The following is a 15,930-nucleotide window of genomic DNA, read 5'->3' as shown; positions in this document are numbered from 1 at the left end:
AAAATTCATGGAGTACAATCTTGATTACAGTGAAATTAATGAAAGTTTTCCTTTTTTTTGAGCAATATGTGATAACTGGATTGAAAACAGAAAATTAATTCCAAACTTTAAAGCAATATAGCTTAGTTAAAAATTAATTTACTGTTATGTTATAAAATTAACAGAAACTATTGTACTGTGCTAATTATACACTTGTATAGAATAATCTATATAAATGATTATTCCTAGAAAAGTTGACATTACATTAATTCATTTCTAGTCCATAATATTTTTATTTATTTATTTATGAAACAAATTTGTATAGCCAACTAACACATATATAGGTGACTTTATGTTATTGTAGCCCCTTTTCTACCCATAGTTATTGTGTAAAGTGTATAGTAATAGATCTTCATGGGAATTTTTTGCTTCAATAAATTTTATAAACAATCAAATAGGAAGACAACAAGAAGGAAATCTGTCTTCCCAATATTATAGCAAAGTTCCTGAATTTTGATCCTTTCACAGTTTTGAAAAGCTTTCCCTGGAACTACATGACTGTTGCTTAAATACAGGGCAGCAATACCTTAGAAAGGCATAAGAAGATGTAGCCTGATTTTATGGGAACAGGATGAATTCACAGGCCTTCCATTCCAGCTCATCGGAAGATAACAAGATCATTAAAAATGTAATTTATGTGAGCCAAAAGCTCATCTACCATGTTGTGCATGCATAAAATATGTCCAAAATTGTGGATAGGCAAAATCTTTTCCTGCAGATATTTCTTCAGAAAGAAAGCCTAATTATTTTTGCATTCCTTTCTCCCTAGAAAAACTAAACATAGGATTGCTGCCTTAGCTTACTCTAGCAGATTTAGAATGTGTTTCTAGTAAAACAAAAAGAAACAGAAATGTCAAATCAAAGTGACTTCATTATACACATGACTTCTTTTTCTTACCAGATTTTAATCCATGCCACCATTTGCTTTCCATTGAAGTAAAATAATTTTAATTTGGGGTAAAACTGGAAATGGCAACCAAGGCCAATAGGGTTCCCTCCGTACTCCCCTGACAGAACCAATACAGGGTATCAGATCTGATTATCCCCATGGTAGAGATGGCCATGTATAACTCTTTCCTCCAATACCCAGGGCTACTCTGCCTGGTATTTTTTTACTCTGAGATCAAATAAATGCTGGCTTTCTTCAACAGAGGCACCAACATGGCCCTCATGGCCCCCAGGAGCAGAGCAATGCACGTGCAATAAAGGAAGGATGGTGAACCTCAGCTGGCTAACTCTTACCTGCCCTAAGACATCAACTCATTTAAGTAAATGTACCTTATAACAATAGCACTGAGACTTATATACTGCTTCACAGTGCTTTACAGCTCTCTCTAGGCGGTTTAGACAGTTAACATATTGCCGCCAACAATCTGGGTCCTCATTTTACCCACCTTGGAAAGGATGGAAGGCTAAGCCAACCTTGAGTCTGATGAGATTTGAATTGCCAAATTGCAGGCAGCTGGCAGTCAGCAGAAGTAACCTGCAGTACTGGATTCTAATCACTGAGCCACCATAGCTATTGATCTAGAAATGACTCTAATGATGATTGAATTTCTTGTATGTGCTTTTTCTTTTAAAAACTTTTTTTAACATGACTGTGTTTCACATGGTTATTGTTTTATACTTTTTTTACTGTATGCTGCCCAGATTCATTTCTTGTGAGATGAGTGGCCATAAAAGTAAAAGGTAAAGCAGTGCCTGCAGATTTTACTCTGTTAGTTGTTGCTGCTATGGGGGACTATGCTAATGTCCATTTCAAGACCATTGAGCCAGTGCTGTCCTAAGACATTTCTGTCATCATATGGCCAGCAAGACATCATGGAGCGCTGTTACCTTCCCATTGAAATGGAAACTATTTATCTACTTGCTTTCAAACTGCTAGGTTGGAAGGAGCTAGGACAAAGATGGTTGATCACCCCATCACGTGGCACTCGGGTCTCCAACCTGTGTTGCTGGCTTTCCAGCCGACAAGCCCAGCATCTTAACTGCTGTGCCACCACGCCGTCAAATGTGATAAATAAAAATAATTTCAGAACTTTGCATAGTTTTAAAAAGTAATGCTTTAATCCCAATATTAAAATATGATTGTGGAATTACAAAATTACAATTTAGAGCAGGTAGCTTTATGCTAAGGGTGAAAGCAGAAGGTTTCCAATCTGAAGAAATTCTGGCCTATCCTTCTAATTGGCAGGCACAGCAAATCCCCAGGTTAAGAAAACTCTGGTTTAAACCCATAATTGGTTTAAACCCATAATTAAGAATAGAGCTTTTGTAGCAAGATTCAAGTTAAATGCAGTGATTCAAATTAAATGCACAGTGGTTCAAGTTCATTATACAATAGTACTTATGTAGTATTATGTAATAACACTGGTCCAGTTTACAAACAAATTTGACTTTAAGGACAGATCTTGGGAATGGAACTTGTTTCTAAACCGGCGACTGTATTCACTGAGTCTTCTCGAGAAAAAAACCTGTATCCTATTTTTTTAACAAAAAAAAAAAAGAAGGGGAAGATTTGGTTTGTATAAGAAACTTCAAGGATGAATTAATAGATATTCTCTGCATACTTCGTTTCCTTCTAATTAATAAAATAACAGCTTGAACATTCCTTAGTAAATCAGCCAAAAATTATGACAGTGGTTTGTTTATTAAATTAGGCTGCTGGCAAGGATGGAAAAAATCTATAGTATGAATTATTGCATAAAATGTCTCATGGTCTACATAAAAGTTAAAGCTAAATAAATACAGATGTAAACTATGTTTATATAATATGAAACACTGCTGAGCTAAGAATTTTAGGTTGGAAAGTGCAAACTTGTGGATCTGATACATTATGCATTTACCACATGACCAAATTTATTATGTAAGTAGCTCCTATAACATAAAGAGAGCTGTTTTACATACATGCAAAGTAAAATGATAAGATATAATAGTAGGGCAACCTGATAATGTGGAAAGAGGTTGTGTTTTTTCCATCAATGATTCCTACAATGATGACAGTTCATATTTTCATGCTGCATGGTTTTTCAACATGGTATTAGTTTCCTAGAATAAATTTCAGATACGCTAAGTGATAAATATTGTTAACATTGGTATAAACTATTTATATGTGCATATTAATACTAATTGGAATTGTGGGAGGTTAATATCCTATTTGTTGCAGTGTCAACATGCCCTGGCTGGACCTGTTCATGTGGCTTCTCTGAAAGACAATCTCTTTAGCCAAATGATATAGACAGAAGGAGGAGTGGCCTTAAGGGGCAAGAGGAAGAGCCGCCTCTAAGATAACAGCCAGATAAAAGAAGATTAAGTCTGGGATAGGAATGTAATCTAATAAAGTGACTTAGTCAAGCCCTTCCTGGTTCTCATGAATATAAAAGAGGGAGGGGAGGTACATTAAAACTTACAAGTCTTTCTTACTTTAGTTTTACAGTAAAAGCAATATGGACCGAATGCACAAGGTAAAATTCATACCCAGAAATTCTTTGAGGATGGGTGAAGGAGGCCATCAGTAGTGGTAAAAACATCACTTTTAAAACTCTGCCAGCTCAGCCAACTACAGCATAAGTCTATTCCTCCTTTTTTCACATCTGTTTAATTTTTAATTTATCTATTCATTTTTTTTCATCAGTGAGAGAAACAAGCATTATGCCTGCTCCAGGACTGGTATAGTTTTTCCTTCTTACTAGGAAGGTGGAAGAGACACTGAGGGAACAAGATGCCTTTGTATTATCTAAATCATGGGTGGGCAACCAGTACCTCAGTCTAATTTCATGCAGTCTTTGGCCTAATTTCAAAAGCCCTCTGTAAGCAATCACTTCATACTTCTGGCAAGAGAAATCTGTCTTGGTCAGTTACAGAGAAACAAAGTGTTAAAGAAAATGACAGGGGAGGAGAGTGTGAGCAAATAAGTGCCCCGTACACATTTGGCTCTGGGTCTACCTACTGTTTGCTTCCATTCTACCTATCAGTGACAATGCACTCTATGTTTACTTAGCCTTCACCTTCACCTTAACCACAAGGAACCACCCATCCTCTACTCTCAATTCTTGATCTCTTATTTGGCCCATAAAAAAAGAGGAGATGGAAGCAGTAGTCATTATACATCTCCCCTGACAAAGCTTTTCACCACTACACTAGTGAAACTTTGCTTTGATAAACAGCATTTCCACAAAAGCCCCCAGTCTGCTGATGGGTTTCAGGACTGCAGTTTTTACCGTCATTTTTAAAAATAGAGTGTGCAAGCCTCATGCTACAGATAATCTTCTAGTAAGATACATTCAGCATCCTCTTTGCTTCTTTTAAAAGTTATATTCAGATTCCTCTTGACTTCATTTCCCAGGGAGACCTTGAGAAAGATGTGCGCCACTAATGTACTGTTGTTGCATAGTTTCAGTTTTTAGTCACTATGTTAACACTGTGTTTGTTTTATATGTTTACCAATTTAGAGGGATTTTTTAAAGGAGAAAGATGAAAACCAAACAATTTAACAAAATAAATAAATAGGATTTCTCCATGTTAAAGTTGCGAAAATGATTTATCAATGAATACTTTGTAAGACTGCATTTCTAAGTCTTAAAAAAACGTTCAGAAAAACAATTGCAAGAAAATATTCAAAGATTCAGATTAATTTCATTCATGTAAACATGTTGTCATTGAAAGATAGCTCATTGGACTCTAACTCAGTTGCTGACTCAGCCATCAACAAGTTATTCTTGAAATTGGAATATGGTGCAGGAATGAGGATAGTATTGTTTCATAATCATCCAGTAAGCCATAAGTAAGGAACATGTGGCCATCTAAACAATGAACTCCAACACCCAGCTTTCTTCCCCCTGCAGGCTATGTTGATTGGGGCTCCTATTCTTACAGCTTCTAGAGGGCAAAGATTCACTTTCTTACTCCAGATATGCATTATAAGATCCAGAATACTTGTTAACATTACTGCTTCTTGAAATTAAAAAAGAGGTAATGTGGCATGATTATTTTATAGTCACTGATCCAATGTCTAAACACATTTGCAGAGAGTCTCTCACTTTCTTATACTTCATAGAACTGGAAATGTTTAGGAACATTATGCACATAACAAAAAGCAATATTTGTGAATAATATCCATAAAAGAATTTTCTATAGCACTGTTTCTAAACCTTGGCAACTTGTCTGGGAACTCAGGAAGAGGAAGTCAGGGGTGGGATGCTACCGGTTCTGCCCAGCTCTATAGAACCGGTAGCTCTGAAGAGCAGCAGACACTGTGCTCTGGTTCTGTGTTTGCTGCTGTTTGGCCCACTCGCCAGCCCAGGCTCTTACTTGTCCTTTATTTCCTGCTTTTTCAATCTCAGCTGCTTTGCATGGCACAGCTGAGGTTGAAAAAGCAGGAAAAAAGAGGCTTTTCAAATGCTTCACCCTTGCGTGCTGCGCTTTTCAGCTGTCTGGGCAAAACGTAGTCACCGAACCGGTTGAATCCCATCCCTGGATGAAGTCCACACATCTTCAAGCTGCCAGGGTTGAGAAACACTTTTTTTTTTTTTTACTAAAACTGGTCTTGGCTACTTCAGATTTAAAAAAAAAATAAACAATTGTGTGATTGTAAGAACTCTACCATGATAAGATTGAGCCCTACTTCGATGTATAAACTGGATTTGTACAATCATTCAAATAGGTTGAAATTTTGGTGCTGGTTTTCAGCAATATTTTCAAAATTTTGCACCAATGTTGAGCATGGGAAGTAAATAGAGGGAAAGAAAGCCCAAGGACCCATAGTGAAAGAAGAAATGGCAACCAACAAAAAATGCCTACCATGTTCCAGATAAGAAGGCGTACCTTCCGAAGGATCAAGCCTTCGAGCCCTCCGCCCATGTTTGGAGTTATTGTGCACAAACATATTATCCGACACTGCCAAGACGTGGCCATCCACATTGACTGTTGTAGATACCACAACCTGCAAGTGGAACAGCAATATAAGGAAACACTTTAATGCAATTTAAAATCAAATACGCACAGAGACTAATAAACCCAGAATCTTAAATAACACCTGGGAGCAGCAGAAAATTGCACAGCTATTTCACATAATAACTAGTGCCTAGACTCTATGACTCTAACAAGAGGTGCTATTGATGAGTGGGTCTTTGGCATCACAGGCTTTTGATGTCATTTAGTCAAATTACACAGTTTGTAGCTGTATAGAGGAATATACACTGTTAACCATAATTTTAACAAGAGCAGCTTTATTAACTCCTTTTTAAAAGAGTTGGCTGCATATTACTCCACATCATCCTTCAACATGCATGTCTGAATAGATAAACTGTTGTCACTGAAAATGAGAATTGATTTAAGTGCAAAAACAAAATTGGTTACTAAAGTTGGATTAGAGTAACTGAATTCATCATACTGCTAAAGCCTGGAGTGTATGCATTTGTCCAAAATTCTCCTGAACAGGGTAGAGAGAAAGAAAGATTGTATGTGTAAAGAATATTTTAGAACTTAAATGAATACTGCTTTTCAAATCTAAGCAGATGTTTGTCTTTATCAAACAATCAAGTGTGAATCTCCTGTTTTTGCAAACTTCATTATCCTAATGGGAACAACTAGAAACAGAACTATTGTTTTGCTGTACAATATAGGACATACAGAAATTTAGACAGTGAGATGGACAGCATATACATTTAGAAAAGGATCAATAAATAGCACAAACTCAGATGATTTGTTTATTAATAAAGCATAATTTTATTGATAAACTATATATATATTGAGCAAGTTGATAAAGGATTTCCATGAAGTTACTTAGATAAAAATATGCATTGTTTTCTGTACACACTATGGGTCAACAATAGGATCCAATAGTGATGATTATAATTGAATCTTATTTATATTAAAAGGACTTTTTAGAGGCTGTATAAAAAGGAGTTAAGCAGTAGACAACTGAGGACTTTAGATGATAGCATTGATGATACTAGCATTTTTATTATTATTATCCTTTTTATCACCATTTCATTCTTCACTTTTATTATATTTAATCTCATTTATATTAAGAGAATCTTACAAAATATTTTTTTCTTTAAGGAGTTAAATGACAGTGTACTAAGGAGATGCCTTAAGACAGGGGTTCCAGCCACCAGTCCATGGCCCAGTGCTGGACCACAGCCTATTTGGAACCTGGCCATGGAAAGGTGGGCGAGTATGCGTGCGCATGCATGTGTGAAGCTGCATTTATAAAAGTGGCATACATGTGAAACCATCCCTTCTCCTCCCACCCTTGCTGCCACCACCACCTCCATTGGTCCGCCAAACCAGAAAGGTTGGTGACCGCTGCCTTAAGACGATCACATTTATGATGTTAGCAAGCAAGATGACTCATTGCTATTTGAATCATCCTGGATTTTTAAATCTTCAAACAACCCTTGAATTTTGTTGCAGAGAATGGTCAGTTTAGGTTTGTCGGAGGATGTGCTTGCCTTTGAACAATGGATTCCCTAGATTACCTTCACTGTGCCTGAAGTAGCCATTGTGCGTATGTCTATTGCTTAGAGCACAATTACACAATAATGAAAATAAAAACAGTCATTCACTTAACAATTGGACTCAAATCTAGCACTTGTTACAGTACTACCTACCTCCCAGTGCTGAAGGATTATATTCGTAAATCACATCCATATACTTTTATCTTAGCACTAGTCATTATGATTGTATTATACTTATCTTGCAGGTCTTGTATTGATTACCAGCAGACTTCCATATACAATTCAAAGTACTAGTTTCAATTTAAAATTCCAAATTTGATTCTTACCAAATTTGACCCATCTGAGAGTCTTCTGGGAGAATCTCCATGTCCTCCATGTGAGGTGGGAAGGACTGAACCCAGAAGGACAGGTCCCCTATCGTGGCACTCATGCTCTGGTACTGCCTCCCCCAAGAAATTAGGCTGGCCCCTTGGTGATGGCCTTCCAAAATTTACCAAAGATCACAATTTCTTGGAAGGCCTCCAGGGAATAACTATTGACCATCAGCATTTAGATCAGGGGTGTCAGCATCACGTGACGTATCGGGACTTTTTCCCCTCTGCTAAGCTGGGCATGGGTGTGGCCAGCATCCAGCCCACAGGTCACAAGTTTGACAGATTTAGATGCTTATCTACCTACTTACGTTATATGCACTGATTTCTGATTAGGGATATTATATACATGTACTATAATTTTTATTTATGCCATTTGTTTCTTTCAGAGTGGCATTGTTGCAAGTCTCCAGGAGTCTGCCAGAACATACTTAAAATTTAAAATAATAACAGTTATAATAATACTGATTTCAATTTCTGTAAAGAAATATAGCCTTAGCATTAAGTCAATCTGTTACCATGATCAAACACAACAGTACATGTGTGGACAGCCATTTATTCCAATAAAGGATATTTGTAGCTCAGGGTTGACATGAGGGGTCCTTGGTGCTCTCTGAGCTTACTCGTTTTCTTGCAGACATTTCAGTTCCCTAACCAGGTAACATTATCATACGTGTATATTGTAGATGATGTAGGTGATAAACAGCCACCTTTCCTGTGAATAAATGCCTGTCCACACTAATATTAATGTACTGTTGTGTTTCAACATGGAGAGGGTAGGGGAAAGGGGGAGAAACAGATTAATAACACAGTACTGTATCTGGTTAGTTATAAATTCAACAGGATGTATTCCAACGGGGATGGTGAATCAACAAAACAAATCACCAATGAAAATTTTGGTGGGACATTTTCATAAAAACCTATTTTCTTTCAAGTTTTAGGGAAAGTCTGCATCTGCGTGGCTGCATCACTGTTTTTGATGGTGTTTTTTTTTTTTTTTACCACTGCCTAACTACGCATTCAACCTAAAGGCTATGTTTCCATTCCACTACCACTCATTAAGCATCCCAAGCTAATTACAGCTTCCCTCCCATGAACCTGCCTTCCAGAACTTTTGCTAAAACAATAAGAAGAAATGACCTACACTTCTCCTTAAATTAAACAAGGAAGGGGGATTAAAAATTGAAACCCACTGAGATATGTTTATTCATGCGACCTCTTACAACCAAATATAATAATTGTCTGTTAATTGCAGTTTCAGCTCCCACCTCATGCTTCAACATGTGAAACTGCAATCAGCTGGCTCCTGTTTAATCCACCTATTATGTTGACTAATTAACTTTGCTCAACAGTTTATTTCTTCCTCCATTATCAGCCCCTGTCAGCCTCAAGCACAGTGCCGCTAAGGGAGACCTCAGCCTCTTTGATTGATCACCGATAGATTGACATGCAGATTAATTTAATTAGAATCACCTCACTTGAGAAATGAAAGACAATGGCAAAGGGGCTAATAGATCTGCTCTTATAATGAGGCTACCCTCCAGAGCCAAGGAAGAAGGTTTCTGATTTATTTTGCTGAATTCCCAGTTGCTCCACAAGGCTCTTGCTTTAATTGTTCTTGGTATTGAGAAGCTTTTGCCTCTGAAGAGGTGAAATGCTTTACAAGGATTGGCAAACATTTCTTCAATTCTCCAAGGAAGCTGTTACCCTCTCAAAGTTGCATGAACAGAAAGGGTTGCTGGCAAGAATTTCCTTATGGGGCTTGAAATGGGTAAAAGGGAAGAAAATGAAGCAAAGTTTTCAAAGTAATATTTCATTAACCATAGTAAATTTCCCCAAAACATGTTTTGCTATTTCTTGACCTAAAACACTGTTTAATCCAGAACTTCCAATTTTCTGTTTATTTAATGTGTCTCTTCCTCCCCTTCTCTCCTCAATTTATTAATGTTTACAAGCCTATGAATGTTAACATGATTTGTGTCTGGATATAATTTGTCATAGAATGCCATTAGCTCATTTCATTAGATATTTGAACAGTTTGAGAAGCTAGAGTACTGAACAAGATTGAACCAGCATACTAGTTAGACCATACTGAAAAAGAACACATCAGTAAAAGTTTGAAATTAAATTTAATTTGTTTCTATAATCAAGGTTGATAGACACAGTTCTCTACATGGCAGATACGTACCTGGGTAGAAAATTGCATGTGTCTTAACAGAGATTTCATGCAAAACACTATACAGTGAAAATCCCTCAATACAAGATTGCAATGATAGCACTAACACTAGCAATAGAATAGTAATAGCACTTAGACTTATATACCAGTCCATTAGTGACCTCAAAAGGATGGAACGTTAAGTCAACCTTGAGCCAGTCAGGATTGAACTCCTGGCTGTGGACAGAGTTAGCCTGCAATACTACATTCTAACCAGTGCACTACGGGGGCTCCTATGATCAGTCACTTTCATTTGTCCAAAATTACTTTTGCTCTTTTCCAGCTACTCAGTACTATACTACTATACTACTATACTATACTATATATGGAATATTGAACTGTTTCAACTGAAAAGATTTAACTAATAGCTCTTACTCAATAATAGCTCTTACTCAGTGCATAAAACTTTAACTTTTAAAGTAAAATATATGAAAGTTGCACAACTTCTGTGCATTGGAGTAAGAATATATTTACGCTGATGGGCCACATACAGTATTGGCCATTTAAGTCAACTGAGAAATACAAACACCCCCAATATGTTTATAGTATTACTAAATTTTATAGACAAAGCAAAAACCCTACACAAGATATTCAGGTGCTGTAACACAATGTTCATCATGGCATCTGCACTGGTGGGAAGGAACCTGAGATGTTATTCGTGTCATGTTGTCATTGTGTAACTGATGCAAATGAAATACTGTATGTCAGTCGTGACATGGTATCATTACATAATTAAATCATGTAATATCATTGACATCTGTACAGGACACCTAAGGCCCTTGCACATCAAGGCACTGGAGTACTATGCCTTTTTCTACAATGCTTAATCCACTTGCTTAAGCAAAAGGAGACACAAGCAACTGTGGTTGTTTTTACAGGGAAAAAATTTCCAGGGTGTGGGTGGAAGAGACAAATCTAGAAATTGGTAATTTATTAATACTTTTCAAATATGCTGGTATCAAGGACGGAGGCTTTTGCTCAAGGGTGGGATTCAGTTTTTTTAACAACCAGTTCTGAGGATGTGGCTTAGTTGGTGGGTGTGGCTTGGTGGTCAGGTGACTGGGTGAGCATGGTCAACTCGACATCACTCATGTCAAGGGGCGCTTCTTCTCGCCTGGCCTCTCATGACAGTGGGGATGCTGCAATGGTCATAAGTGTGAAAAATGGTCACAAGTCACTTTTTTCAGTGCCATTGTAACTTTGAATGGTCAATAAATGAACTGTTGTAAGTCAAGAATTAGCTGTACAAAAATACAAAAAGCTTCTTTGCTTGCAAAAACCTGCCCTAAATACCAATCATTAGATTAAAAGTGGCTGCAAGCTGAAGTTACAAATCAGGCAGGGTTCCAGAGCAGCTTGAGGAATGAAAATAGTTAAAATGCAGTGATAACTATCAAGCAGCCACCTCTGGCTCATAAAGTGAAACCCTTCAGCACAGAGGGCATTTAAGCTCTCCAGAAAAAGCACACCCAGGAAAAGCAATCCTTAGATCCATTTGCACCACTTAAAGTTGGTCTCACTCACTTCACAAGATATCCTAAGGAAATCATCCAGATTGAAGGAAAGGTCACATGCCCCCCAGAAAGGCAATAAAAAAAAGCAGTGCCAAGCTTGCATCCTGCTTCTTGGAAGTGTACCCCAAAAGGACAGTGCTAGATAGTACTAAAGCAGTGAGGAAGACCCCTCCCCAAATAGAAAAAGAAACCATGAGGCAGGAAAAAATTCAAACACAATGCAAATAATTAAATCACAACACTAGCTGTTGCTAGTTGAAGCTGAATAGGGAAAATTATGGCATCAATAAACACAGGATTAAACTTCACCAAGCACAGAATTATCCTTCACCAAAAACCAGTTTTAGACCAAAACTCAGAAAGAGTATGTAAACTCATGTTTGAATGTCAATTTTTCTAGCTAGCCATGAAGCCTTGCTGAATGTCACTCATCCTGGTTGCCTGTCACTAAAAGCTTTGCTTCATTATTCAATTATTTCTTCATTTCTTCAAAGTGCTGATTGTCCAGGGAAGTATTTCCTCCCAACAGCAGTGTAAAAATCATAAAGCAACCCTTCCCCTTTAAGAAAGCCAAACCTCAGAAGCTCTGGAGACAGGAAGTCTAGGTGTACTGGCAAGAATGCAATAAGGGTGTAAAAAAAACAAAAAGAGATTGCTTCTAACTACCAGTTCTCCGAACTGCTTAGAAAGTTAACAAGGGGTTCTATAGAACCGGACAGAACCGGCAGAATCACACTTGCTTTTGCTCCTATTCAATAAATATTGCTTTTGCTCCTATTCAATAAAAAATATATGCCACTGTTATCTTAAGAAAAATGGTCAGGAACCAACACAATGTTTCCCTCCATAGACATCCTCCAAATTTATTAGGAATGCCTTATTCTGTTCTATTTTAAGGTTGATTTTGATACCGATTGTTTTGGCTGCCTGAAAATGCTGTTAATACACAGATTTAAAAACCTACCAAATAGAGGGGAATAAAGGAAAAGAAAAAAATAGCAGACTAAAGTATTTCAAGAACATACATCCTAACAAATCCAACTGTTTAATACTGTTCCATTCAAAAGAACTAAATCAGAGTTTCAAAAAATGCTGTAAAAAGGAGTTCTGAGCCTATACAAGAGAATGCAGTATTTTTCTTCACAGGAGAACATTGATTAACCTTTTTTTAACCAGAGTAATCTCACTGAAATCCGTTATTTAATTCTTGCTACCCACAACATCTGCAAAATCGGGGACTCAGTCCAACCCATTCATTGCATAACATAATCTTGCTACCTAGTTTGCTTGACCAGAAAATGATTTACTACAATGATGCCATACCAGGGTGGTTCTTTTATAGCCATTAGGAGAAAAACTACTATAAAAAGGAATCCCCTAGAGAAACTGTTTCCAGCATCAGGAAGTATGAAAAAAATACTAGTGGTTATTTGGTGGCCTACTTTCAGAAGTGATTATTCATAGTGCACCTGTAGAACAAGAAAAAGAAACCTATTGTTTCCATACAAGCAGGCATTACATTAATCGGAGGTCATATAGTTTTAAGAAAAACTAATTCAGTATATATAATATTAAACATTATAATGTTCTGTGAAATAGGGAAAACTAGTATGTTCCAAACACTCTTGTAAAGGGCACTGGCTGTTTTATGACTAAAGGCCACTCATATGTTTATTCTGGAAACTGGAAAATTCTATAAAAGTTAGGAAAACTTCTCCAGGGAGAATGAATTTTTTAACTATGATCTAAATATCTCTTTAAAAAGGCAATTCATTTCAACTGCTGCATTAATGGACTGTATCTTGATCAAAGCATATGCAAAATTAACTTTAACAGAAAGAAGTTTTGATTTAGTTTTTTTTTTTTAAAGATATACACAACCACAAGGTAAAAAAGTATGCAAAGAAGCAACCTTTTAAAAAGTACATACCAAACATGAAGGGGGAAAATATATATTCCTGTTTAAAAATTGATTAATGAAGTGCTGACAAATTCATGTAAACATGGGTATGGACAAGCCTGCCAAATCTTGAGCTTATCCAAATGTTGTGAAGAAAACACAGTTTTCAATTTGGAAAAAGCAAATAGGAAAAAAAATCTGCAGTACGATCAGCTCTTCACGTATAGGTAGTCCTCTACTTACAACTATTCATTAAGTGACTGTTCAAAGTTACAATGGCATTCAAAAGAGCGACTTACAACCATTCTTCACACTTAGAACCATCACAGAATACCTCTGAATGTGAAAGAGGCTGAAATAATTTCTAGACAGATTCTGAAAGCATGGATCTATTATTATTTTGCAACTCAACTTCGAGTCCCAAGATACTAAAAGCCTGACCTAAATTTAGGTAGAAGCTTCATGATGATTAAAATATAGTCATTCGTTGCCGATTTTTAAAATTAGCCTCATGAAATGTCATTTGCATCTCTTGAATAAACTCAGCACTGAGTCACCAATGGACGCTATTCAAACCCACAGCAAAATAATATTACCAAAACAGAACTGAATTTCTAATGCACTGCTACAAAGTTCACCTTGTGATCCTAGCATTGGAATTCTGCAACTTTATTTCCCACTCCTTCAAATATTTTGAAATCAGTTTTATTCCAGCTGCTTATGTAATATAACAAATGAAATGTCCTATTTGTCAACAATAATACTGATATGTGCTAAAATGATCTAATAAGATTTTTCCAATCAATGTTAAAGATTTGAGGGCAGATGGCCATGGGAATTATCAATTGACAGACAGAACAGGAATTTGAGAAATAAAGGACATACAGAATGTTTCCATGTTGCCATTTCCTTCCATGGAAGTCATAAATTATTTTCCCCTGGCAATCTAGATAATACTTTCTCCCACTCCATTATCATTCCTGCATGTGTTGAAATTGTTCATTTGCATTCATTTTTTATCCAGTCAAAAGAATATTGCAGTTCTTTCAAATAGTAATTGAAATATCATTATGGCCAAAATTAGAATACTTGGATTATGTTGCATTTATCAAAGGGATAGTGTACAGTCCCAGCTTTTTTCATTTTCTGTCTGCCTTGCCACTATTATATTCTCAAATAATTTATATTATCACAACTATTCTGAGATTGTTCAGGGTTTGGTATAAAATGGGTGGCTATATAAATGTTTTAAATAAATAAATAACTATGTCATATAATTAACTCTAGGGTGAAAATTGAATATTACACATTCACATTATCTGTTCACTCTTCCTCAAACAGGTGGTGCAGAAGCACAGTGCCTAAGACCCTGGGCTTGTCAACTGAAAAGCTGACAGCTCAGGTTCGAGGCCCATGTGCTGTGTTCTTGCTCCAGCTCCCGCCAACCCAGCAGTTCAAAAATATGCAAATGCGACTAGATAAATAGGTACTGCTTCATTGCGAAGGTAACAGCACTTTGTGCCATTATGCAGGCCACATGAGTGCAAAAACATCTTCAGACAGTGTTGGCTCAATGGCCTCAAAGCAGTGATAAGCAGCACCTCCTATAGTCAGAAATGACTAGGGGAGTAAAAATCCACAGTCAACCCTAAACAGTCAACACTGGGGAAAGCTCTAAAGAAGGTAACTCTATCAAGTGTGGAAGCTAGCCCATGAACTGAAGAATATATAACAGGTAGAACAGGGATCTCCAAACTTGGCAACTTTAAGACTTGCGGACATCAACTCCCAGAATTCCCAAGCCAGCCTGGGAATTCTAGGAGTTGAAGTCCACAAGTCTTAAAGTCACCAAGTTTGGAGATCCCTGAGGTAGAGTTATCTTTTTACATCACTACAGTCGTATCTGCATTTCATAACAGAACTCAATTTCAAAATGTTTTCTCAATACTTTTTATTCAATCTAAATTCAGAGGATCAATGCTGAGATGAACACTTCATGGAGGACAGGGACATATTAAACTGAAACTATAGGAATGTGAGAGTTGTCTCACGAAAAGAGGCATCATATTAAGGAGGCTGCCCTTAATATCGTGGCTCTGACAAGGGATCAACAGAATTAAGCTAAGGCCCTCCTATCCTCAACTGGTGCTTTCCTTGCTCAGCTACAATAAATAAATTGCACCATCAACAAGAGGCTATATTTGTTTTCTACAAATGTCCAAGCACCTGATCTGGAAGCTAGGGTAAGAGGGAGAAAAAAATCATAACCATTGCCCATAGAAATAGATTTTATTTATTTTTTTGGTCACTGAAGAAGACAGGCTGGATTTTAAAAGTATGAAGGATGATCTACTCTGCTGAAAGTGATTAATTTCCTTAAAATGCTAAGGACACACTAATTGACATGACATATACAATTAAGCCATCTCTG

General features: G+C 36.8%; 1 protein-coding gene across 8 annotated transcripts in view; it reads right to left on the bottom strand.

Annotated features, from left to right (window-relative positions):
- Positions 1–15,930, bottom strand: part of EBF1 (EBF transcription factor 1) — a 363,878-nt gene that overhangs the window by 90,728 nt on the left and 257,220 nt on the right. For 4 of the 8 annotated variants that reach the window (XM_026696683.2, XM_026696684.2, XM_087924221.1 and 1 more), the window contains exon 8: positions 5,839–5,980. In XM_026696683.2, the coding sequence (XP_026552468.1) occupies positions 5,839–5,980 (142 nt within the window). The remainder of the gene's footprint in view (positions 1–5,838; positions 5,981–15,930) is intronic. The other 4 variants (XM_087924224.1, XM_026696685.2, XM_087924223.1 and 1 more) reach the window with 1 other exon arrangement.

Source organism: Pseudonaja textilis, chromosome 2, assembly GCF_049901715.1.
Source record: "Pseudonaja textilis isolate UNSWEBS1 chromosome 2, rPseTex1.2, whole genome shotgun sequence".
NCBI classification, from domain to species: domain Eukaryota; kingdom Metazoa; phylum Chordata; class Lepidosauria; order Squamata; family Elapidae; genus Pseudonaja; species Pseudonaja textilis.
The sequence above is the reverse complement of the archived record's forward strand: the minus strand, read 5'-3'. Positions and strand labels throughout refer to the sequence as shown.